This window comes from Neoarius graeffei, chromosome 8, assembly GCF_027579695.1.
Source record: "Neoarius graeffei isolate fNeoGra1 chromosome 8, fNeoGra1.pri, whole genome shotgun sequence".
NCBI classification, from domain to species: domain Eukaryota; kingdom Metazoa; phylum Chordata; class Actinopteri; order Siluriformes; family Ariidae; genus Neoarius; species Neoarius graeffei.
This window is the reverse complement of record NC_083576.1, coordinates 15,076,693-15,103,381: the sequence shown is the minus strand read 5'-3', so window position 1 is coordinate 15,103,381 and position 26,689 is coordinate 15,076,693. Positions and strand designations below refer to the sequence as shown.

The 26,689-nt window shown below is 40.8% G+C and overlaps 1 protein-coding gene across 1 annotated transcript; it reads right to left on the bottom strand.

Moving 5' to 3' along the window:
- Positions 1–7,413: 7,413 nt before the first annotated feature.
- si:ch211-175m2.5 (uncharacterized protein LOC568697 homolog) lies at positions 7,414–25,778 on the bottom strand. Its single transcript, XM_060926857.1, has 5 exons — positions 25,612–25,778; positions 20,928–21,089; positions 20,733–20,832; positions 17,826–17,956; positions 7,414–10,011 (listed from the first exon to the last, which is right to left on the bottom strand). The coding sequence occupies exons 1-5, from the start codon at positions 25,663–25,665 to the stop codon at positions 9,721–9,723; spliced, it is 738 nt and encodes a 245-aa protein (XP_060782840.1). The 5' UTR covers positions 25,666–25,778; the 3' UTR covers positions 7,414–9,720.
- Positions 25,779–26,689: the final 911 nt, after the last annotated feature.

Sequence of the window (26,689 nt, the reverse complement as noted above, 5' to 3'; positions counted from 1 at the left end):
AATAAGAAAAACTTCATAGTATTGGAAGATACAGTCAAGCCGGAAAGTCTGCACACCCCTTTCACCTTCTCCATGTTTTATTATGTTACAGACTTATTCTACAATAGATTAATTTAATTTTTTGTCGCAAACATCTACACAAAATAGCCCGTAATGACAAAGTGAAAGCAGGTTTTTAGACATTTGTGCTAATTTATTAAAAATCAAAATGTAAAATATCATATGTACACAAGTGTGCACACCCTTTGATATGACACCCAAAAGTGAGCGGAGGTGCATTTTGTTTCCACTGATACTGCTTGAGATGTTTCTTCAACTTAACTAGAGTCCACCTGTGGTAAATTCAATTGATTGGGGATTGCCAACACCTGCCTATATAAGGTCCCACAGTTGACAGTTGACAGCATATCAGAGCAAACTCCAAGCCATGGGGTCAAAGGAATTATCTGCAGACCTCAGAAACAGGATAGTGTCAAGCAGTGGCGGCTGGTAGTCTTTCAAACAGGGGAGGCTGGTCGGTTACGATATTTCCAGATTTTAAAAGAAAAAACACATCAATTTTGCCCATACTCTTGCCTCTGGTCTGGCTGATTGTTGGCAGGGCCACAAACTGTGAAATAACAGGTTCTTTTGGCCCATTAGCCTACTGTCCAATATACATGATGGTGGTGTTGGGGGGGGAGGGGTATATTTTAACATTTTATATTTTAAAATTGTGGCATGTTGTTTAAAAATTGACCTCGGCTGCATTTTTGTTTAAAAATGTTTTCCAAATTGTAGCGGTGTTTAATTCATATCCAGAAAAACATATTCCAATATAATATACTCAGCATAAATATTTTAAATAGATTCTATATTTTTGGTCCATCCATGACATATTACTAAAGTAGCCTATTTACTGTTGTTGATGTGGATCACTTGCTGTTAGCCAATTCACTTTCTCGTACCAGGAGAGCTGAAAGGAACGAGTATTATTCCCTACCTTTTTCACCCAGTCAATTTGAGGCGTTGGTCTACCCTGCTCTTTAATTTAAATTTTTTCCTCGAAAGGAAGACTGGCAAATGGCTTCACCAAAATTAAATCATCAATGCTTGGCATCCGTGCGCAGCTTTCTTGCTAGCTGACTAGCCCCCTCAAGTTCAAGTTCAGTCACTCAAATAAACGACATTTCTGGAACTAAGATAGCAAACTTGACAACACTATATTTACACTTTATTTACAATGAAAATATATACAAACTAAAAAAGCTGATAGAAACCGTATGTAATGAATGAAATCGAAATGTAAGCTGATCTCTTACAATACACCACAGCACTTGCGAATCCACATGGGACTGAACTGATGTTGCCAGATACTGCTGACGTTATCCAGCCCAAAATATGTTCAAAACCCGCTAAAATGCACTTAAAACCGCCCAATCTGGCAACACTGTACCGCTGCCTGTCTATAGTTGAAACGAGCTGTCAATCAAAGAAAATATCCGGCCGCTTTCACCAATCACCAGTCTCCTCGTGGAAACTGCCATGTCCCTCCCATGTGAGGCTGGGAGTCCGTGGGCGGGCATTTTCGCAGTATTTGTAAAATAACCGTCTTGCATTTTGAGATTGAAAAGCGCATAGCTCCCAAATGCCGTTGAAGTCCATTGAGGCTGGGAGTCCGTGAGACTCTGTGGGCGGGCATTTTCGCAGTATTTGTCCAATAATCGTCTTGCATTTTGAGATTGACAGGCACATAGCTCCCAATCCACTGAGGCTGGGCTGCATCGCGCTGTCACGAGGGGGAAAAACTCACGCACACATTAGGCGAACTGGGGAAAGTTATAACGGAATGATTTCGCACTGTAGTGGGTTGAGCACATATACTTCTATGATTCTGGATCTGAAATAGCAATGTTATAAGGTCGGCTGGCGGCACGGTGGTGTAGTGGTTAGCGCTGTCGCCTCACAGCAAGAAGGTCCTGGGTTCGAGCCCCGGGGCCGGCGAGGGCCTTTCTGTGTGGAGTTTGCATGTTCTCCCCGTGTCCGCGTGGGTTTCCTCCGGGTGCTCCGGTTTCCCCCACAGTCCAAAGACATGCAGGTTAGGTTAACTGGTGACTCTAAATTGACCGTAGGTGTGATTGTGAGTGTGAATGGTTGTCTGTGTCTATGTTAGCCCTGTGATGACCTGGCGACTTGTCCAGGGTGTACCCCGCCTTTCGCCCATAGTCAGCTGGGATAGGCTCCAGCTTGCCTGCGACCCTGTAGAAGGATAAAGCGGCTAGAGATAATGAGATGAGATGAGATGAGATAAGGTCGGCTATAACATAAGCCTAGCGCAATTCATCCTACACGATGTTCGTCATTTTTAGAGGAGGCTGAGCCTCCCTCGCTGTCTTAGAGCAATCGCGCGTGGTGTCAAGGCATAGATCTGGAGAAGGGTACAGAAAAATTGCTGCAGCTTTACAGGTCCCAAAGAGCACAGTGGCCACCATCATTCATAAATGGAAGAAGTTTGGAACCACCAAGAATCTTCCTAGACCTGGCCGCCTGGCCAAACTGAGCGATCGGGGAAGACGGGCCTTGGCCAGGGAGGTGAGCAGGAACCCGAGGGTCACTCTGACAGAGCTCCAGCGCATCCTTGTGGAGATGGGAGAACCTTTCCAAAGATCAACCATCCAGGCAGCACTCCACAAATCAGGCCTTTATGGTAGCGTGGCCAAACGGAAGCCACTCCTTAGTAAAAGGCACGTGACAGCCCGCTTGGAGTTTACCAAAAGGCACCTTGAGGACTCTCAAACCATGAGAAACAAGATTCTCTGGTCTGATGAAACCAAAATTGAACTTTTTGGCCTGAATACTAAGCTTCACGTCTGGAGGAAACCAGGCACCGCTCATCACCTGGCTAATGCCATCCCTACAGTGAAGCATGGCGGTGGCAGCATCATGATGTGGGGATGTTTTTCAGCAGCAGGAACAGGGTGACTAGTCTTGATAGAGGGAAAGAGGAATGCAGCCAAGTACACCGACATCCTTGAAGAAAACCTGCTCCAGAGCGCTCTGGACCTCAGACTGGGGCAAAGGTTTACCTTCCAACATGACAATGACCTGAAGCAGCCAAGAGAACAAAGGAGTGGCTTTGGAGAAAGTCTGTGAATGTCCTTGAGTGGCCCAGCCAGAGCCCAGACCTGAATCCAATTGAACATCTGTGGAAGGAGCTCGAAATGGCTGTGTACTGATGCTCCCCATCCAACCTGACAAAGCTTGCAAGGATATGCCAGGAGGAATGGGCAAAAATGTCCAGAAACAAGTGTGCCAAGTTCGTAGCTTCTTTCCCAAGACGCCTTGAAGCTCTAATTGCTGCCAAAGGTGCATCAATCAAGTATTAAGCTAAGGGTGTGTACGGATACGTAACCCCTAAATAACCTATTTTTGTCAGTAAAATAAAATTGCATATTTTCTAAAAACCTGTTTTCACTTCGTAATTATTGGTGATTGTGTGTAGATGTTTGAGGCAAAAAATGAACTCAGTCTATTGTAGAATAAGTCTGTAACATAATAAAACGTGGTGAAGGTGAAGAGGTGTGCAGACTTTCCGGCTTGACTGTAATCAGCAGATAAAAAGATAAACGAAATTCACCTCGTGGTTCACCAAGGCTGCTGCTTCGATATCAAGTAAATGGTGTTTATTTTAAGAAAATTGACCTTTTTGATGGAGAGTGATGCTCAACTTGTCTCTTCAGAATTCCCCAAAGAAAATAATTTCTTTACACAACAAAGGTGAAGGCTACAAGAAGATCAGCAAAGCTTTACTTATCAGTCAGAATACTGTTGCAAAAGTGGTACAAAAATTTAAGAAAGATGGAACTGCGACCATCTCACAGAGACGTCCAGGTCATCCATGGAAGTTAACACCTCGACAGGAGCGTCTTCTGATGAGAAGGGTTGAAGAAAATCGGCATGCAAGTTCACTGCAGTTATCTAAAGAAGTAGAAAGCCAAACTGGGATGACTATTTCCCGTGACACAATACGGCGTACGCTGCAGAGGAATGGCATGCATGGAAAGAAGCCTCTTCTAAAGCCCAGGCATAAAAAAGCCCGCCTAGAGTTTGCCAGGGCCCATGCTGACAAAGATGAAGACTACTGGGACTCTATACTCTGGAGTGAAGAGACCAAGATAAATGTTTTTGGAACTGATGGCTTCAAAACTGTATGGCGTCGCAAAGGTGAGGAATACAAAGAAAAACGCATGGTGGTGGCAGTGTCCTTATGTGGGGCTGCATGAGTGCTGCTGGTGTCGGGGAGCTGCATTTCATTGATGGCATCATGAATTCACAGATGTATTGCTCTATACTGAAAGAGAAGATGCTACCATCACTCCGTGCCCTTGGTCGTCGTGCACTTTTCCAACATGACTAAACACACATCTAAGGCCACTGTTGGATTTCTGAAGAAGAACAGGGTGAAAGTGATTCAGTGGCCAAGTATGTCTCCTGATCTGAACCCAGTCGAACACCTATGGGGAATTCTGAAGAGACAAGTTGAGCATCACTCTCCATCCAGTCACTAAAAGAGGTCATTGTTGAAGAATGGAAAAAGATTGATGTCGCAAAATGTCGCCAACTTGTTCATTCCATGCCTAGAAGACTTGGTGCTGTTATTAAAAATCATGGAGGCCATACAAAGTACTAGATGTAGTAGTTTTTGTTGTGGCGTGTACTCATTTTTGCACCACCCTAATTTGAGTAAAACTGAAAAATGTGTAATCTAAGTTATATTATTAACCTTACTTTCACGTTATAAGTTAAACAGATGTTATATTAAACTTTGTCTTGTCAACATTTTGGAAATTGTTTGTGTTCATTGAGATATTGTTTAAAATGTTACTTTTCAAAGGGGGTGCACTCATTTACGCTGAGCACTGTATATATGCTATATTTACTGTATACACATAGTATCAGAAAACAATTTTATTTATAAGCAGTAGCCACATGTACCCATAGGGTACCTATTATTTTTAATTTTTTTTAATGGATACTAAATGAATCGTGTCCTCAAATCCAGTGAAGTGTGCGGCTTCTTTTCTACAACAAACGTCGATACCGGTTTTAGGTCAAAAACAAACAAAAATGGTGTAATTTTATTTTATTTTAATAACTTTAGACTAAAATTGTATTCTTACATTTCAATGTACATTCACACACATTACTGGAAGAATATTAGTCACACTTACAGCATACAGTACAGTATGAAAGTGCAAAGACTAACATTGGAATATGTCTCCCTCTGTTGATATCGTATTCACACTAACAGCTCAGTTTTTTTTAATAGTGCAAGAGATATTGGGAATATATTACATTTTATTCAGATATCACATATTTGTTTGATGCAATACGCATCAGATCCTTTTCTGTCTAAGCATCAATAGTTTTTAAAGCCAGATCCATTATTGTCTGTTGTGGAAAACAATTTTAATACTGTATTACATAGCTATTTCTTGAAAGCATACATATTAATGTGAATGCTTTTTTTGCTGTTTAGACAAGAAAGACTCCTGATGGATATCAGGTCATAACATGTAACTTTTGGATCAAGTTTTTACGCCTAAACCCACAAATTTGCTCAGTTTAACAAGAAACACATTTTAGAAAAATAACTAGCGTTAACAATGTTATAATAAATCAAAACATGTCCATTATTACCAATGGGGATTATAAAGATTTAGATTAAGACACCGGAAATCTGTTGTTTCCCCTGATTGGATCAGTATATATAAAAGCCTTGAGCACCCAGACGATCTTGCTTAGCAGAGAGAATACAGTACAGTTCATATTGGATAAGATTTCCAGACGTGTGTCTGTTGCGTAATGTTGTTGGAGGATTGTTGTTGTCGTCTGGAGTAACTCTCAGAGATGGATGGGGGTTTCTTCATGATGTGCACATGGTTGTCACTCAAGCGTTCCATGTGTACACCTCTCTTAAAGACCTTTGACCATTGTTGTATCGCTAGTGGTTACACAAGTTAAACTTTAGCAGGACCATGACATGTACAGTGGAAATAAAAAAAGTGTCCACACCCTGTTAAAATGATAGGTTTTTCTGAAGTTAAAAAAAAAAAAAGACCACGATAAATAATTTCAAAAATTTTCCCACCTTTAATGTGACCTATAACCTGTACAATACAACTGAAAAAACAAACAAATCTGTTTGGGGGAAAAACAAAAATAAATAAAAAAACGTACAATGAGCTGGTTGCATAAGTGTGCACACCCTTAAACTAATACTTTGTTGAACCACCTTTTGATTTAATTACAGCATTCAGTCTTTTTGGGTTCACGCCTGCCATCAATTAAAATGACTCTGATTAACCCTAAATAAAAGTTCAGACATTTACTCAGTTGCCTCCTCCAGCAAAAGCCAGGGTTCACAGAGAGCTTACAAAGCATCAAAGGGATCTTATTGTTGAAAGGTATCAGTCAGGGGAAGGATACGAAAACATTTCCACGGCATTAGATATACCATGGAGCACAGTGAAGACCGTCATCAAGAAGTGGAGAAAATACGGGACAACAGTGACGTTACCGAGAACTGGACGTCCCTCCAAAATTGATGAAAAGACAAGATGAAAACTGGTCAGGGAGGCTGCCAAGAGGCCTACAGCAACACTGAAGGAGCTGCAGGAATTTCTGGTAAGTGCTGGTTGTGTACTACATGTGACAATCTCCCTATTCTCCATATGTCTGGACTATGAGGTAGGGTCAAAGAAAAACATCCAGACCCGGCTAAATTTTGCAAAAAAAATACATCAACTCTCCCAAAAGCATGTGGGAAAATGTGTTATGGTCTGATGAAACCAAGGTTGAACTTTTTGGCCACAATTCCAAAAGGTAAGTTTGGCGCAAAACCACCACCATACCCATGGTGAAGCATGGTGGTGGCAGCATCACGTTCTGGGGTTGTTTTCCTTCAGCTGGAACAGGGGCTTTAGTCAAGGTGGAGGGAATTATCAACAGTTCTAAATACCAGTCAATTTTGGCCCAAAACCTTCAGGTGTCTGCTAGAAAGCTGAAGATGAAGAGGAATTTCACCTTTCAGCACGACAATGGCCCCAAACGTACATCGAAATCAAAGTTTTGGAACGGCCCAGCCAGAGCCCAGACCTAAATCCAATCGAAAATCTGTGGGGTGACCTGAAGACGGCTGTGCACAAGAGACGCCCTCGCAATCGGACAGATTTGGAGCGCTTTTGCAAGGAAGAGTGGGCAAATATTGCCAAGTCTAGATGTGGCAGGCTGATAGATTCCTAGCCAAAAAGACTGAATGCTGTAATTAAATCAAAAGGTGCTTCAACAACAAAGTATTAGTTTAAGGGCGTGCACACTTGTGCAACCAGCTTATTGTACGTTTTTTTATTTTTTATGTTTTTCCTCCTAACAGATTTGTTTGTCTTTCAAATGAATTGTACAGGTTATAGGTCACATTAAAAGGTGGGAAAAGTTTTGAAATTATTTATCGTGGTCTCTCTCTTTTTTTAAAAAAAAAATCATTTTAACGGGCTGTACCTGTGCTAGGAACTCCCTAATAACAACAACAAGTGCTACTTTTCCTTTTAAGTCCTTTTAAAGATTATTGATATTTTATACCGTTAAACGTTAAATTAGTTTTGGTTTAATTTTGGTGGGAGACGAGGGGGGGGGGGGGGGGGGGGGAGCACTTCCTGGATGGAGTTTCTTTATAAGAAAGAAAAGTGCACAACCTCCCCCCCCCACAGGAAACAGTTGGTAAAGGGGGTGGATTATTTCCACTGCTCAGTTGATACTAGGCATAAGATGGTGTAATCTTTCTTTATAAAATTCCTGACTTTGGGTCTTTTTATTCATTTATTCGCAAATTGTTCATACGAGTGTCCACACATGTAATTTGGTATCTATGAAAATCTGGGAAATATGCAAAAAACCAAACATTCATATCCTACTCGTACTCCTGTAAAGTGTGTGTAAATTTATACATAAGAAGAATTAACCTCATCCTAATCCTCAACTTGACTAACACCAATTCATATAATTTGCAGGGATTACTGCACTTTTATATATGGAATATACTGTCGAGGATAAACTGCTTATTTTACAGCATTATTTTTACAGCACTTAGCAGACGTACTTATCCAGAGTGACTTATAGAAGTGCTTTAGAATCTCTATCAAAATGCCATCCTCATACTAAAATACCATGCAGAAATTCAGTATTACCAAAAAAAAAAATCCATAAAGCCAAATAAAACTCCTCATTCAATTATGACAAAAGAAACAGTGCCGTATAAAGGGAGGATGGGTCAGTCCATCAGCATATCGCTGTAAGCCATAAAGAAATGCCTCAGCTGATAAAAGATTTAGCACACATATTATTAATAATAATATTATATATTGTTAAATATTTTATTGGCATAGAAGCGAGTCAAAATAACTTTTGCCTTTCAGCCTTTAACTTTATTCATTTCGTGCTCATGTCTGTCTGTGCACTTGACCTTTTATGGAGTTTTGTGGGTGTCATTAAATGCAAATGAGCTGTGCCAGCTCACTGGCTTCTAGTAAGCTACAGAATTGACTTTAAAGCATTGCTGCTGGTGTACAAATCTCTAAATGGTACAGGGCCCAATTACTTCTCTGATATGTTGCAGCGGCCTAACCCGATCAGATCTACCAGATCAAAACAGAAAAATTTACTATTAAAACCAGTCGTTAAAACAAAGTGTGGTGAAGCAGCTTTTAGCTACTATGCAGTACAGCTATGGAACCAACTGCCAGAGGACATTAAAAATGCTCCTGCTGTTGGCAGCTTCAAATCTAGGTTAAAGACCAGGCTGTTTTCAGATGCTTTCTGTTAAATAATTAATATTGTCTTCTTTACATTTTTTATAATCTTTACTTTCTCTGCATGTTTTAAATTTACTTTAACTTTATTCTATTTTATTCTTTATTCTATTCTGCTGGTTTCTTTTTTCTCCTCCTATTTGAACTACTACTTCATTTTATTATTTTATTTCTACTATTGTTTAATTCTTATTATTTTCTTTTAATTCTTTTAATTAATTGTTTTAGAATAAAAATAAAATTATTTTATGTGATTTTATTTCTCTATTGTTTACTGTTTTTGTTTTTACTTCTGTAAAGCACATTGAACTGCCATTGTGTATGAAATGTGCTATATAAATAAACTTGCCTTGCCAGGAACGTGGTTTACATTTTATGGGTGACTGATGTATCTACACAAGTTCTAAGAAAATCGGTGTTTCTGAAACGTTTGTAAATCTAGCGGAAATTATTTTTTGTTCAGTTTGGCTGGCTTATGCAAATATTTACACACAACCTTTATGAGAAGATCGATCATCTAGAAGCATAATGCTGGACTTGGGTTCCAGAGATACACCGGTAGTGATTACATAACCCCACCTGCCCATGTAAAACTAATCCTGTCTGAATAGGGCTGAAGATTTTGAAAAATATCCCCCTTTTAGGGTAAAACCTTCTGAGACAGGATACAAGACAATGAGTCCCTTTGGATTATGGTTACTCGTTTTTTTTACGAGCAGTTAGATAGAAAAGGATTTAAATGTGACGCTGATGGTTCAGCTCGTATTTCCTTAACAAACCTAAATAAATGTGACCTAATGTTTATCAGGAAAATCCCTTCAGGTATGGTGACGCTTGATATTTTGTTCACATCTCCTATGATCACTGCTCTGCTCTATGGCTGGTCATGCTCCGTGCTTGGCGGATGTTTCTCTCGAGGCACTCTGCCCAAGTTGTAGAACTCTGCATTGGGTCTCATGTCTGTGAGGTGGGCCATGCGGTTGGACAGAGCAAAGAAGGCGGTGATGGCAGCGATGTCCCAGATATCCTCGCGATCAAATCCGTGAGCCTCCAGTGAGCTGAAGTGCTCGTCTGTCAGTGTCTCACTGCAACACACACTGAGGGCAAAGTCCAGCATGGCTCGCTCCCGTGGGGTTAACTCTGCAACTTTATAATTCACCGCCACCTGTGGGACGAGACAAAAACCAGCTGTGTATAAACAGCATATACAATCCTTTCTGAAAGTACTGGAAAGCCATGGCCAGTGCTTTTGTTTTTGCTACACAAGATAATACATCAAATTTTCAGCTTTCATTTCATGATATTTACACCTAACACGACCCAGCCTTGAGGTGAGCAAAAGTATGGGAACAGACACTCAAGGTCAATTAAACACTTATTCTATCCACATTCACTGGATATGAGCAATCGCACGCTCTGATTGGTTACTCTACTACTAAGCTATTAGCTCATATACCGTTAGTAGAGAAAAACAAAATGGTGGAGCGTTTTGCTGAACCAACTGAGGACGAAATAAAAACTATTCAAAAACAAACCATAATTTGCTGCAAATCCAATTCTTTCACCACGAAACTGTCTTTGATTCAGATTCCAGCATGACTGGAAGCGACGCCATATTTGTTGATCAATTCTTGCGCTCCGATTGGCTGAACCGGACCATGTGACCACGCTGTAGCGTATGTAGTTATGTTACAGAGCCAGGCAGCGTACCACAGAGGGTAACTAAGAAAGCCAAACACACACACACACACGTCTGGATGGAAATTTCATACATATTTCACAAGTATTTTACAAGGAAATGGTTAGTTATTAGCTGAGAATGCACCAGAAGGCATGTAAATTTCAAAATTTCCAGGGCGGGGGAGATGCCCTCAGACCCCCGTAGCATTAGCGTACCTACTACTTTTTTTTTTTAGCCGGCTACTTCACATTTTATGGAGAACCCTGTATGCCTAATACTTACACAATTGCTCTGAATGATTTTCCCTCTTTTCTCAGCTTCAGAATAGCTTGCTTTTATCCCATAGACAGCTCACTGGTCTTCATGCTGGTTAATCCTTTTTAACAACAAATACAGTCTTCACAGGTGAAACCCAGGGCTCACACCAAGAGTAGACATTCAGAGGCATTAATTGTTTCAATAACCACTCTAACAGGGAACACCTGGGCAACAGGAAACACCTGTAGGGTGCGCATTCCATTATTTTTGATCACTTGAAAAATGGGTCGTTTCAAACAAAACATGCCATATTCAAAGTTATTTAACTGATCTAGCTGTAAATATAAGGAAATGAAAGCTGAAATTCTGATCTTTTGTCTCATATTCAAGTTTTGATCTCAAACCCAAATGCCTTCAGTGCATATTAAAAACAAAAGAACCGGCCTTTCCCAAACTTTCGGAGGAGACTAAATAATCTACAACACACAAATATTCAGTGTACTGTGTCTTGTAATTGTGTAACACACGTCTCATGCCTTGTGAATCACATGTATTTGATTGGGGGTGGAAAGTAAAAAAAAAAAAAAAAAAAAAAAAAAAAAAAGAGTACATGTACTCTACTTGTCAAGTATAATTAGATCATAGTACTTTTGAGTTTTTAAATATAAAATATTCCACTTTGCTAACATTTTTTTTTCCACTGTTAGAGATTAAAATAAATGCATTTAATCTTAGAAGACTGTACGCCAAGTACAGTACTGTAAGCCAAGACGATGTCAATTTTAAATAATTCAGTTATGAAACTTCATCAAAATAAAGCTTGAGGTGTAGTGAAACATTACAACCTGCAAGTTTAACTGGATAAACATCATTGTTTGGATAAATGGGCCACTTTTTTGACCTTCAAAATCTTTTTGAAAGATTTGAGTTCATGGGTTAATGTTGCATGACATTTCTCAACATGGTGAGGCTCACTCAGGCCGTCATTTTTTTTTAAAGCATCTTTTCGAAGTAATTTTCCAATCTGAGGTGCAGTCAGATTATAAATATGGGTCATGCCATGAAAACTGCGGCCAAAGTGTGACATTATGATAAAATTCCAGAAAAAGGGCTTTTGAAGAATACTCCCACCTTAACGCGGACAAGACCGTCAGACATGATGGCATATGGGTCAAAAGAAAACATCTTCACTCAAACATGAGTTACGAGGCATCACAGTTACTGTGTTGAGTTTATCAGTTAAAAGTTTCATTGAAAATTAGAAGGGCACTCGGTAGAGCGTATACCTTTGCCAAGCCACATATTTGGATTTGCACCAAAATCTAATCATTTGTTCTTTGGCTCACGGCTCACCTTTCCTCAGAATTCCATCAAAATCCGTTCACTGCTTTTTGAGTTACATTGAGAACAGACAAACAAACGGAGGTGAAAATATAACCTCCTCCAACAAAGTTAGCGGAGGTAAAAATCGGAAAATGTTTGACAAAAGTCAATAAATAGCATTCGTAGATGTTTGAAAAATAATCAACAACTTGGACTAAAATCTTAAAATCTTTAACTTGGATATTTCAAGATAACTCTTCAGTCTATTTTTGATCCAGTCAAAAAAGAGGATTCAGAACACTGACATCTAGATAATCTTAGGTACAGAGTGCATCACTAGGAAGATAAATTAAGGACTATATCAGTTATTTTCAGGGCTTTGAACCAGAATTTTTTTCCTATTGGTTCGTTCCGAACAGAAACGGAATTTTAACGTTTCCGGTTTTGGGTTCCACCATTAAATAGACGTTCCCGAACCGGTTAGAACAAAAAAATTTCATTCCCGGAACGGTTAATTACGTTCCCTGTCAGCTGTTTAACAAATGGCTATAAAATTATATCTCTGTCTCATCCAGCTTAAGCCAAATGTAGGCTAATTCTATTACAACCTTCATTAAATAAGACAAGAAATAATTCAAAACAATTATTATTTCAAATGTTGGCGATTTGGATTCTCAGTATGTCTTCCCATCTACACAAACAGAAAAAGTGCCAAAAATGAAAGATAATTCGTTTAGTGTGTTACCAAAGGCTAGTCAGGCCCTATGCATTGATAGGCTAACAGAGGTTAACGTCATTTAATGTTCGCGAGCCTCTCATTAACGTGGACAAATATATTGATATCGTGTTTGAAATTGACGTTTTTGAATAACGATAGACTGCAATATTTACCTCTTATTTAAGATGTGGAGATGTGATAGTAGTCCACCCTTCCGCTCTCTCCATTCAGTCAGTGAATGTCACACAGGAAGTGAACCCCAGCGGGTCATAGAAACTTGCGCAGGAGAAAAATGACTTTTTTATTTGTAGGCTACGGAAACTTTGAGGAATGAAATAAAAACCGGTATTAACCGGTTACCATTATTTTTAATAAGCGTTTCTGTTCCGGAACATAAAAAATAATAAAGTTTCTGGTTTCATTTCTGTTCCATGTGAAATAGAAAAAGTTCCTGGTTTTCGTTTTCGTTCCTTGAACCGGTTCAAAGCCCTGGTTATTTTAGTGTCTATGAAAATGTAGTTGCAATATATATGTGTACACACACACACACACACAATAGGCTTTTCTGATGTAAAAAAATGAGACCACGATAAGTAATTTCACAACTTTTCCAACCTTTAATGTGACCTATAACCTGTACAATTCAATTGAAAAACAAACAAATCTGTTACGGGGAAAAACGTAAAAAAACGTACAATAATCTGGTTGCACAAGTGTGCACACCCTTAAACTAATACTTTGTTGAAGCACCTTTTGATTTAATTACAGCATTCAGTCTTTTTGGGTCGGAATCCATCAGCCTGCCACATCTAGACTTGGCAATATTTGCCCACTCTTCCTTGCAAAAGCGTTCCAAATCTGTCCGATTGTGAGGGCGTCTCTTGTGCACAGCCGTCTTCAGGTCACCCCACAGATTTTCAATTGGATGTAGGTCTGGGCTCTGGCTGGGCCGTTCCAAAACTTTCATGTTCTTCTGGTGAAGCCATTCTTTTGTTGATTTCGATGTACGTTTGGGGTCATTGTTGTGCTGAAAGATGAAATTCCTCTTCATCTTCAGCTTTCTAGCAGACACCTGAAGGTTTTGGGCCAAAATTGACTGGTATTTAGAACTGTTCATAATTCCCTCCACCTTGACTAAAGCCCCTGTTCCAGCTGAAGGAAAACAACCCCAGAACGTGATGCTGCCACCACCATGCTTCACCATGGGTATGGTGGTGGTTTTGCGCCAAACTTACCTTTTGGAATTGTGGCCAAAAAGTTCAACCTTGGTTTCATCAGACCATAACACATTTTCCCACATGCTTTTGGGAGAGTTGATGCATTTTTTTGCAAAATTTAGCCAGGCCTGGATGTTTTTCTTTGACCCTACCTCATAGTCCAGACATATGGAGAATACGGGAGATTGTTGTCACATGTAGTACACAACCAGTACTCGCCAGAAATTCCTGCAGCTCCTTCAGTGTTGCTGTAGGCCTCTTGGCAGCCTCCCTGACCAGTTTTCATCTTGTCTTTTCATCAATTTTGGAGGGACGTCCAGTTCTCGGTAATGTCACTGTTGTCCCGTATTTTCTCCACTTCTTGATGATGGTCTTCACTGTGCTCCATGGTATATCTAATGCCGTGGAAATGTTTTCATATCCTTCCCCCGACTGATACCTTTCAACAATGAGATCCCTTTGATGCTTTGTAAGCTCTCTGTGAACCCTGGCTTTTGCTGGAGGATGCAACTGAGTAAATGTCTGAACTGTATTTGGGGTTAATCAGAGTCATTTTAATTTAAAACCCAAAAAGACCGAATGCTGCAATTAAATCAAAAGGTGCTTCAACAAAGTATTAGTTTAAGGGTGTGCACACTTATGCAACCAGCTTATTGTACGTTTTTTATTTATGTTTTTTCCCTGAACAGATTTGTTTGTTTTTTCAGTTGTATTGTACAGGCTATAGATCACATTAAAAGTGGGAAAAATTTTGAAATTATTTATCGTGGTAGTGCGTTTCCTGGCACTTGCAGGCCTTCCTGAATGTCACTCTTTTCTTTGTAATATTAATGACACATTTTTTTGCCAAAAGTTGCTTTGAATGTTTTTGATTAAAGACTTATAATTAATATTCAACTATATTGGTGACACATTTATGGAATAAGAAAAACAAAAAAAACCAAAAACAATCAGTTAATGTTCACCAAGTGTCAGCTTGATTTTCAGCTTCAGCCATTCAGTTACAATACACAACTTTCCAGATCTAACTTGGGGACCGGCACGTATTAATTGCATGGCACGTAAGCGCCTCTTAACACGGATGGCACTTTACTGTAAACACAGCATAAAGAAGGACGTAAACCAGACTAACACGATCAGTGACAATCTCCTCACAGAACTACTCGGGCAGCTACGCACGGGGCGCTTACGTGGACGGGGTGTGGAGCATGTCTGAATGTAGAACTGTTGCGTGGTGATAACAAGAGAAAATTAAACAAAAGGCCACACTTTTTATTAGTGTTGTGGCAACTTTTACAGGCGTGTCAGCAATATTGTGGGTGCAGCAGTAAGGGAACACTGCGTACTGGCCTCACCTCATGTCATTATCTGTAGCCTCTTTATCCTGTTCTACAGGGTCACAGGCAAGCTGGAGCCTATCCCAGCTGACTACGGGCAAAAGGCGGGGTACACCCTGGACAAGTCGCCAGGTCATCACAGGGCTGACACAGAGACAAACAACCATTCACACTCACATTCACACCTACGGTCAATTTAGAGTCACCAGTTAACCTAACCTGCATGTCTTTGGACTGTGGGGGAAACCGGAGCACCCGGAGGAAACCCACGCGGACACGGGGAGAACATGCAAACTCCGCACAGAAAGGCCCTCGCCGGCCACGGGGCTCGAACCCGGACCTTCTTGCTGTGAGGCGACAGCGCTAACCACTACACCACCGTGCCGCCGTTGTAGACCACAAATGGCTTAAAAATAATGAAATAAAATGCTTCAACATTTAAAAAAAAAATAATACTATAAGCAGTAAGCCATAATAAATGAAACAAACCCTGTGCCCGACATCGCTCCCTACTCACTATATTGGCCACTATATAGTGTGGACGCCATTTTGTAGTGCTGTCCGAAACCTTAGTGAGGATTATTTACACTCTATATAGTGCACTCAAAGTATTGTATCCCACAGTGCATCACGAAAAGTAGTGTACAACTGATGGTCACTAACCAAGCAATATACCCATCATGCATTGCGGTCGCACTGAAAGAAATCAAAAAGTCTCACATTTGATTTAATAAAAGGCAGCGGCAAAGAAGAAAGAAAAAGTATTCAGCCTTGATTTTAAAAAAGAGCTGAAAGACGCAGGCACTTTGTATTGTTTAATGTGGGAAATGCGCTCAGTATAATATGGATTTATCACAAAAACACAAGCATGCATTTACTATTTTGAAAACCCACCAGCTGACTGAACTGGCACGTTTTAATTGTGCGACAGTAATGACGTAAATACCAGCGCGACCGACTAGTGTCCGAAAGCGGTTTTTTCATTTTACCAATGAGCTCACTGTATAGTCCTCTATATAGTAATTCCCTATTAATGAGTAGGGAGTAGTGAACGAGCGAGTGATTTCGGACACAGGCAAAGTCAATACTTGGTGTGCGACGAAATTCCCTTTGCTTTAAAAAAAAAAGTTTCAGGTCCAGTGAGTGCAGTTTTATGCGGAAATGAGCTGTAGGTTTTACTGAGCATCTTCCAGAACCAGTCACAGTTCTTCTGGACACTTTGACGGTCACACTCGCGTCTTCATTTTGCACCAAAACCAAGTAGCCTTCATTATGTTTTCTTTTTTAATCTGAAAAGTGCTCTCTTGTGTAATATGCTGCTCAGATACACACAATTTTTTCTGTAACCTTTAATTTTGTGCTGGAAAACGAACATTTGGACTCTAAAACGTTTTTGTACTGACTCGATAATGTCAAAGTCATAAACTAGAAATCTATAACAAAAGTTTGTCCACAGATGCCCCTTTTCCACCAAAGCAGTTCCAGGGCTGGTTCGGGGCCAGTGCTTAGTTTGGAACCGGGTTTTCTGTTTCCACTGACAAAGAACTGGCTCTGGGGCCAGAAAAACCGGTTCCAGGCTAGCACCAACTCTCTGCTGGGCCAGAGGAAAGAACCGCTTACGTCAGCGGGGGGTTGGAGTTGTTAAGACCAACAACAATAACAAGACCGCGAAAGATCACCATTTTTAAGCGCCGAGAAGCAGCAGCTGTACAAACGCGAAGTCATCCATTATTATTATTGTTGTTGTTGCTGCTGCTTCTTCCGTGTTGTTTTTGCTTCGATATTCGCGCCAAGGTTTATGCAAACGTAGCGCCGTAACTGACGTATGCAGCGACGTAATGACGTGGCTCCCCTTAGCACCGCGAGCTATGGAAAAGCAAACTGGTTCTCAGCTGGCTCGCAAGTTGAACGAGTTGTGAACCAGCACCAGCCCTGAACCAGCCCTGGAACTGATTTGGTGGAAAAGCGGTAAGAGTGACATCACTATACCCTGCACGAAACATCACGAATGGAACATGGATGGCAAACCGACCTGTCATGGAGTGACCCTCATTCATGTTTCAAGCATTTTTGACTAATTGATGACTAAACTGGCTTGTATGCATGCTAAGAATTCGGATTTCCCAGTTGCCTAGCAATACTGCTCTCAAGACTATAACAAATGTTCGTGTTCCCGTACTAAAAGCATCAATTCACAAGTCTCAATCGACAGCACCATTAGCGAACTCAGAGTAACCGTCTCGCACTGTAAGAAATATTGATGATAAAGTGCATAAAGATGGAATGACTATAAAAATGCCTCGGTTACTTTTAAACGCGTTAAAGAATGTAAGAAAGCCTGCTGTGAGGTTCATATACTGATCTGGAAAAGGCACCAACGACAATTCCATACAACACAGAATAAGTAAAAACGAGAACGAAAGAATGAAGTGAGAATACACGCACCTGATCAGCTAGCGTGGGCTTCTTCGAGTAGATACGGTGCAGTGCACTGTGCGATACGACACAATACAGGCAGTTGTTATGGGCGCTGGTCGCCACCACAATCAACTCTCGATCTGCTTTTGACAAACCTCCTGTAAAAACGCAGACAAAATGGCTGTTAATACAATTTAATAAAAAATTATTAAAGGCCTAGAGAAATGCTTTTTTTTTTTTTGCGCTAAAACAGAATCGCAGTTAAATTCGGCAAGGTTTATTGAGTCCCTGGACAGAGGCAGCTATTCTCTAAACCGCACGGTAGCGGATATATTCGCAGACAAAAGCAGAGTAAATTTAGCCCTTTTAGAACCGCCCGGAAGTAGCGGACGGGAGCCACGTGACGTCGCTGGTGCGTGTCGGCCACGAACTACAACATGAGCGAGCAGGAATTTAGCGAGGGAGAAACTTTTAGTAGTTTTTCGTCAGTTCAAGTTGATGACGACGTACTGACAGAGGAAGAAGAAGTGGCCAGTGATCGGGAAGAAGACAGAGGTATCGAACCGTACCGATTCGAGCCAGAGTTGTCCGATGAAGGCGGGGTCAGTGACAATGATGAATCCGAAGACGATCATGAAGACCAACTTGCAAATATGGAATAGTACGCTTTTCAAAGTGTTCTTAGAATTAGAATAGACTTAAAAAGACTAAGATGATAGCTAGCTGAGTACAGCTACAGCTGACAGTCTTCAGTTCAACTTTTCTATGGTCGTGCATAGTCTATCGCCGGCAGGAGACCGCCCAGTAAATGCGCGACAGGGGCGGGGTTTGGATGACTGGAAGTTGAAGTTGTTCCTCAAGTCTCAAGTTAGTAGTATAGAGATCTTGCAGTCACATGACCGGAAAGTACACAACCGCCATCTTGTCGGTCAAAAACACCGCTGAATACTGCTGCACTCGTGTACAGAATGGATCAATTTCAACCGACGGACTACACGGCTCATTTTTCTAATGAACAGATAACTAGATACATGTCTAAAATAAACGATCTACAGATTTGTGACCCTTATGGCTTTCCGGATGGAGTTTTCACGACCGGATTTTGAACTGCCAGCGGAATACCCGGACGTGTATAATTACCTCATTAACTTTCCCTTGCTGTTCAGTGGTGAAGCACTGCGTGCCTATAAATCTCTGGACAGTTATCTTTACAGAAATTCAGGATTTGTCAGCGACTCAGATGTGGCATCTTGTAAACAAGAAAATAATCCTCATTGGATGGGTAAGTCACTTAAGTATTGAGTATAGCACTGACCAGCCGATTATAGAATAGAATAAGGTAATTCCAAATCGTCCGTGTTGTTTACATGGATCTGGCGTTGGAGAGGTAGAGGCGGCAGTAGAGGTTTGAGTAGCTGTTTTCTGAACTTAGTCAACAGGCCGGCTCTACCTGTAGCCTCGCTTTTGCTTCTGCTCCCGGCGCCGCCTCCTTCGCTTTGCTTCCGATAACAATCCACGGAGACCCCGCTGTCTCGTCTGGAATGTTTTTTTCTCGTCCGGAATGTTGTGCATGCGATGGAAATCGCTACAAACCATCATTTTCTGCTGGAAACCAATGTCCAGTAAGTCCATACGGTTGTAGTGGATATTGAAGTCCGGTACAGACGAACAACACGCAAAAATACACACAAAAAACATAAAAAACGTGCACAGGTAGGGAGAGCTTGTAGCCGCAGCCGTTGTAGTAGAATTGTATATAGTAGGGTTTTCCAGAAGAAAAGGTAGAAGTAAAAGCAGAAGTAGAACCAGAAGTAGAAGGCGGAATATGACGTTTGACCGACACGATGGCGTCTGTCACAATCTGGATCGGCTGTGACGTCACATGCAAGTGCTCCATTACGGTACATTGGAAACAAAATGCTTTGCAGTTCACTGTAACAAAGTCTTGACTAATTAGTGATTATCTTTCGGGAAAAGGAACAGGGCCACTCCCTCCACGCCTTCCTTTTTTTTTCCCCCTCTCCCCTTTCTTCTTCATAACAGTCGTAGATTGTAGTTGAACGATTTGTCTCTCTTTCTACGTCGTGTTCTGTTGCAAGTTTCCGTCAAAATGAAGGTAATCTAGCAGAAAGTTGGACAAAAGCTACACAGTGTGGACATAAAGGCCAATTTATGCTGACAACGCAGTCCTCGCAGACGGTGTCGCAGATAGCGTCTGCGTAGCCCCCCCCACCTTCGCAGACTCTCTGTGCGCACCTCCCAAAAATTGTGACCACCGCAGAAGCCTCGCAGACAGCGTCGCAGACAAGAGGGCTCTGATTGGTCCACTCTACATCCGCTGTACACGCACTTCCGCTTCCCTACTTTCCCGGTTGGGTTTGTTTTCACGACCGCCATTTTTAAAAACACGAGCGAAGATGGAGCAGCACGAACAGCGGTTGATCGAGGAAGTACATACATCTATACGACTCCAGTTCTAGTCGTTATAAGTAACTGGAGGATAAACACTCCACTAACCACACCCACCAACTACTCCTAGCGATTTCGCGACTTCGCGCCCCTTTGCGTTGTAGCGGTGAATAACATCGCGCACGCCTATTACTCCCCACTCAACGAAAAATTACAACTGTCTGCGAAAAGCTGTCTGCGAAAGCCTTGTCGCAAGAGCATGCAGAGGCCTTAAGTGGAAAAACCGCCGCTAAAACCACTCACACTCATGACAGCACGCAAAAGCCAGCTAATAATAGCGATGCTCGTACCAGGATTCCCTTGGCGGGAAATTTAAACTCGACAAATTCTGAACGTTCCCGACGTGGGTTTCAATGATCAGTTTTCATCGTCGGGACTTATCCAAGGAGGAAGGGGTACATTTCTCTAGGCCTTTAAACACAAATCATAATCCATTGTGTGTGTATGTTTTCGTCAATATTTTACCAGTCTCTTTGTTCATGAGTAAATTATAATAAGAGAAGAAAGCTCGGAATTCGGCGGGTCGATGAGCAAGGGCCTTGAACACGTTCGGCAGGAAGCCACCCTGTGAAATGATCTCATGTTATATATTACTGTTCCTCGAATATATTGATATATTTACACACAGAAGGTGAGAGAGGAGAAGGCTGGATGCCATACCTTCATCTCGACCTCCTCCATCAGCTCCACCATGTCGTAAGGCAGGGTTTTCTTGTAAGGCACAGGATAGCGGCTGATTTTCTCCTCTTCGCTGTTGCTGGAGTGGCGGACGCTGACTGGTGTCATGTGACACACCCCGCTCTTGTTCAGTATAAACCTGGACTGCAACGGTTTAAACGTAAAGTTTAGTGTTCGTTTTGAGCCGATTATGCCAAGATGTGTGAAATGATGGCAACATGTCTCTATGGGGTAATGAAATGCAGTAGCTTTGCAATGATCGAGATTTATGGGTACTAACGTTTTAAACTCACTGGCCACTTTAATAGAAACATCTGTACGTTTTTCTGGAGCATCTACAGTGTCTTGCAAAAGTATTCAACCCCCCCACATGACAAACTGGAATTAAACTGGATTTTTGGGGGGTTAGCACCATCTGATTTACACAACATGCCTACCACTTTAAAAGGTGCAAATTATTATTATTTTTTTTATTGTATTGTGACAAACAACAATTAAAGTGCCATTCCACCATTGGATGTATTCTTTGGCATAAAATACAATATATTTTATGACAACATGACTAGACAGAGAAATCTTTTAGCTTCAAAATGATATATCAAACATAATTTTTTGACAACGACAAGTATATTAATTTTGCGACCAAAGTCACCTACCCTTTTAATTTCCGCGCGGTAGTGAAACGTGATGTAATCGGCAGGTTCCCCTTCTTGTGTACCACGTGTCGGTCTATTTTTAGACCAGGAAACCCCCAAAGTGAGAGAGTCATTTCTCCTCGTATATGGGGGCCAAAAAAAATTGCGAAAAATTTTGAGTTAATCTTTCAGTTAGCTAGATTTATTGGTATTAGCTAGATTTATTGGTATTATTTTTATCGCGTTCTATCCGCCATTGCTGATAATATGTGCCACATCACACGTCACGTGGTACACAAGAAGGGGAACCTGCCGATGACATCACGCGCGGAAATTAAAAGGGTAGGTGACTTTGGTCGCAAAATTATGTCGTTATCAAAAACTGATATTGTATTCACAATAGAACATAGACAACATATCAAATGTCGAAAGTGAGACATTTTGAAATTTCATGCCAAATATTGGCTCATTTGAAATTTCATGACAGCAACACATCTCAAAAAAGTTGGGACAGGGACAATAAGAGGCTGGAAAAGTTAAAGGTACAAAAAAGGAACAGCTGGAGGACCAAATTGCAACTCATTAGGTCAATTGGCAATAGGTCATTAACATGACTGGGTATAAAAAGAGCATCTTGGAGTGGCAGCGGCTCGCAGAAGTAAAGATGGGAAGAGGATCACCAATCCCCCTAATTCTGCGCCGACAAATAGTGGAGCAATATCAGAAAGGAGTTCGACAGTGTAAAATTGCAAAGAGTTTGAACATATCATCATCTACAGTGCATAATATCATCAAAAGATTCAGAGAATCTGGAAGAATCTCTGTGCGTAAGGGTCAAGGCCGGAAAACCATACTGGGTGCCCGTGATCTTCGGGCCCTTAGACGGCACTGCATCACATACAGGCATGCTTCTGTATTGGAAATCACAAAATGGGCTCAGGAATATTTCCAGAGAACATTATCTGTGAACACAATTCACCGTGCCATCCGCCGTTGCCAGCTAAAACTCTATAGTTCAAAGAAGAAGCTGTATCTAAACACGATCCAGAAGCGCAGACGTCTTCTCTGGGCCAAGGCTCATTTAAAATGGACTGTGGCAAAGTGGAAAACTGTTCTGTGGTCAGACGAATCAAAATTTGAAGTTCTTTATGGAAATCAGGGACGCCGTGTCATTCGGACTAAAGAGGAGAAGGACGACCCAAGTTGTTATCAGCGCTCAGTTCAGAAGCCTGCATCTTTGATGGTATGGGGTTGCATTAGTGCGTGTGGCATGGGCAGCTTACACATCTGGAAAGACACCATCAATGCTGAAAGGTATATCCAGGTTCTAGAGCAACATATGCTCCCATCCAGATGACGTCTCTTTCAGGGAAGACCTTGCATTTTCCAACATGACAATGCCAAACCACATACTGCATCAATTACAGCATCATGGCTGCGTAGAAGAAGGGTCCAGGTACTGAACTGTCCAGCCTGCAGTCCAGATCTTTCACCCATAGAAAACATTTGGCGCATCATAAAACGGAAGATACGACAAAACAGACCCAAGACAGTTGAGCAACTAGAATCCTACATTAGACAAGAATGGGTTAACATTCCTATCCCTAAACTTGAGCAACTTGTCTCCTCAGTCCCCAGATGTTTACAGACTGTTGTAAAGAGAAAAGGGGATGTCTCACAGTGGTAAACATGGCCTTGTCCCAACTTTTTTGAGATGTGTTGTCATGAAATTTAAAATCACCTAATTTTTCTCTTTAAATGATACATTTTCTCAGTTTAAACATTTGATATGTCATCTATGTTCTATTCTGAATAAAATATGGAATTTTGAAACTTCCACATCATTGCATTCCGTTTTTATTTACAATTTGTACTTTGTCCCAACTTTTTTGGAATCGGGGTTGTACATAAAGATATGTGAATAAGTTATTTTTTTTAAATCACTAAATAATTCCTGTATGAATGATGTATTTTGTGCACATATGGGGTATTATTATGTACAGAACTACAGCACTTCCTACAAGTGCTGAATTTTGAAACTTCCACATCATTGCATTCCGTTTTTATTTACAATTTGTACTTTGTCCCAACTTTTTTGGAATCGGGGTTGTAAATTGCTTCCTCCTCAGTTTACAAGTGCACTTCCATGGCAGGAAAAAAAAATACATTTTGCTGCCTATGTAGTCCCCAAATTGAGTCATTCAGGATTCAGCCATGTTTTTGCTTGGCATTAGCAAATTACAGGTTTTAGCTTTCTCCTGAAATGTTTTCTTTAATTCTGTCTTCCTCAGGGTAGTAAAACTCACTTTCGCTGTGAACACTGTTGTTATTGCTATCCATGTTGTAAAAATTAATGCCATATTGAATCCTCATTCACGGCTGTAATGCAAATGGCTTCTTCCTCGGTATACAAGTGCACTTCCATGGCAGGAAAAAAACTACATTTTGCCACCTATGTAGTCCCCTATTTATACAAAATTGAGTCATTCAGGATTCAGCCATGTTTTTGCTCGGTGTTAGCAAATTACAGGTTTTTAGCTTTCTCCTGAAATGTTCTCTTCCATTTCTTCTTCCTCAGGGTAGTAAAACTCGCTTTCGCTGTGAACACTGTCGTTATCGCTATCCATGCTGTAAAATTAATGCTATTATGCGGAGAAATGCTGGCAAAAATTTACAAGATTTCTGATAATTTTATAAATAAATCTTATAAAAAAAGATAAACGTTGACAAAAAAAAGCTACCATATTTGTTGTTGTTGTGAACAAGCGAGTCGCCAGAGATCCGTAACCGGGGTCCGTAACTGCGAATACGGACCCGCTCGCCAGCCAATCAGAGCGCAGGATTTGGACCGCGAAAAAAATATAAACAGTTAAGGGTTTATATGAAACAAGATCAAAAGAAAGATTCCAGAATCTGTTAGTCGAAAAAGCAATTTGAGTTTAGAAAATGTCATTATGTTCGACCTTAGAAATACATAATGACATTCTGATATGGATTTATTTCACATGTTCTGTTTTAAAATTTATGAATAAAGTTTATTTTAAACTAAATACACTACCGTTCAAAAGTTTGGGGTCACCTTGAAATGTCCTTATTTTTGAAAGAAAAGCACTGTTCTTTTCAATGAACATCACTTTAAACTAATCAGAAATCCACTCTATACATTGCTAATGTGCTAAATGACTATTCTAGCTGGTTTTTGGTGCAATATCTCCATAGGTGTATACAGTAGAGGCCCATTTCCAGCAACTCTCACTCCAGTGTTCTAATGGTACAATGTGTTTGCTCATTGCCTCAGAAGGCTAATGGATGATTAGAAAACCCTTGTACAATCATGTTAGCACAGCTGAAAACAGTTGAGCTCTTTAGAGAAGCTATAAAACTGACCTTCCTTTGAGCAGATTGAGTTTCTGGAGCATCACATTTGTGGGGTCGATTAAATGCTCAAAATGGCCAGAAAAATATGTCTTGACTAGATTTTCTATTCATTTTACAACTTATGGTGGTAAATAAAAGTGTGACTTTTCATGGAAAGCACAAAATCGTCTGGGTGACCCCAAACTTTTGAACAGTAGTACCACATTCCCGATATATTTGGCAGCAAAAATAAATCACTTTACTTCTTGAAACTGCTTAATCAAATTTTGACCAAGAAACTCAAACGCCAGACCGTTTCAGGAAGCAAACATTGTTGGAACGTTTGTTGTCGATTCCTGAAACGTTCCAAGAACGTTCTGGAATCACTGTGAGCAGAATCCTGATCTCACACACTGCCATATTTACAATATTACTGCTAATTACAGTATATGCAGAATACAATATAGTGTATTATACTGACATTATACTCAAATAAGTTGGCGAACTACCTAAACGTCATAGTGAGAAAGTAATCAAGTCTAAAACTATTTAATTAAATTCAAGGTTGACACAGAGGCTAATGAGTCGCACTGCTAATAATCCAACACACACTTCAGACAGGTGTACAATAAAACTACATGACAGGACTCCCGTAGCACAGTACTAATCCTTACCAACAAGCCCACAGCAGAAGGACGAACAGCCTTCATGATCCTGTGACACACCATTTCCTAACTTATCTGAAACACTCGAATAAAACAACGAGCTGGAAAGTTGGCGAGCTAAAAAGTCCACCAGCAAAATCAATGTCAAAATAGTCCACTCCGCTCCACTCCACTCCACTCCCTGTCGTGGCGCTACAGCACAGCCAATCAACGCCCAGAATTTGGTCACACCCCCTTTGTTTTAACGAATCGCATTTTTGGAACGTTGAATATATTTAACTTCCGTTTTTACCAAAAGCCTACGGAAAAAGAGGAAGCAAAATAAGAGTCAACTAGATCTGCCAAAAGACTTTGGTATTTCATAATGCCAGTGAGTTAGTTTGTCTATTTTTAACCACACTTGTGAGCTTTCGCTGAAAGCTTATGTGACTTGTATTATCTGGTATCAACAAATACAATTATAGTAGACTAGTTAATAAATGTAAATTTTCTGAAATAAGTGAAACTGTTCACAAAGTGGTAGGGAAGAGCGACTTTAAAGCGAGGCCGTGACAGTAATGCTTCCAACTAAATTATGTACATATATTTCAGGATGGCGGCACGGTGGTGTAGTGGTTAGCGCTGTCGCCTCACAGCAAGAAGGTCCGGGTTCGAGCCCCGTGGCTGGCGAGGGCCTTTCTGTGCGGAGTTTGCATGTTCTCCCCGTGTCCGCATGGGTTTCCTCTGGGTGCTCCAGTTTCCCCCACAGTCCAAAGACATGCAGGTTAGGTTAACTGGTGACTCTAAATTGACCGTGAGTGTGAATGGTTGTCTGTGTCTATGTGTCAGCCCTGTGATGACCTAGCGACTTGTCCAGGGTGTACCCCGCCTTTCGCCCGTAGTCAGCTGGGATAGGCTCCAGCTTGCCTGCGACCCTGTAGAACAGGATAAAGCGGCTAGAGATAATGAGATGAGATTTCATAATGCCAGTGAGTTAGTTTGTCTATTTTTAACCACACTTGTGAGCTTTCGTTGAAAACTTATGTGACTTGTATTATCTGGTATCAACAAATACAATTATAGTAGACTAGTTAATAAACGTAAGTTT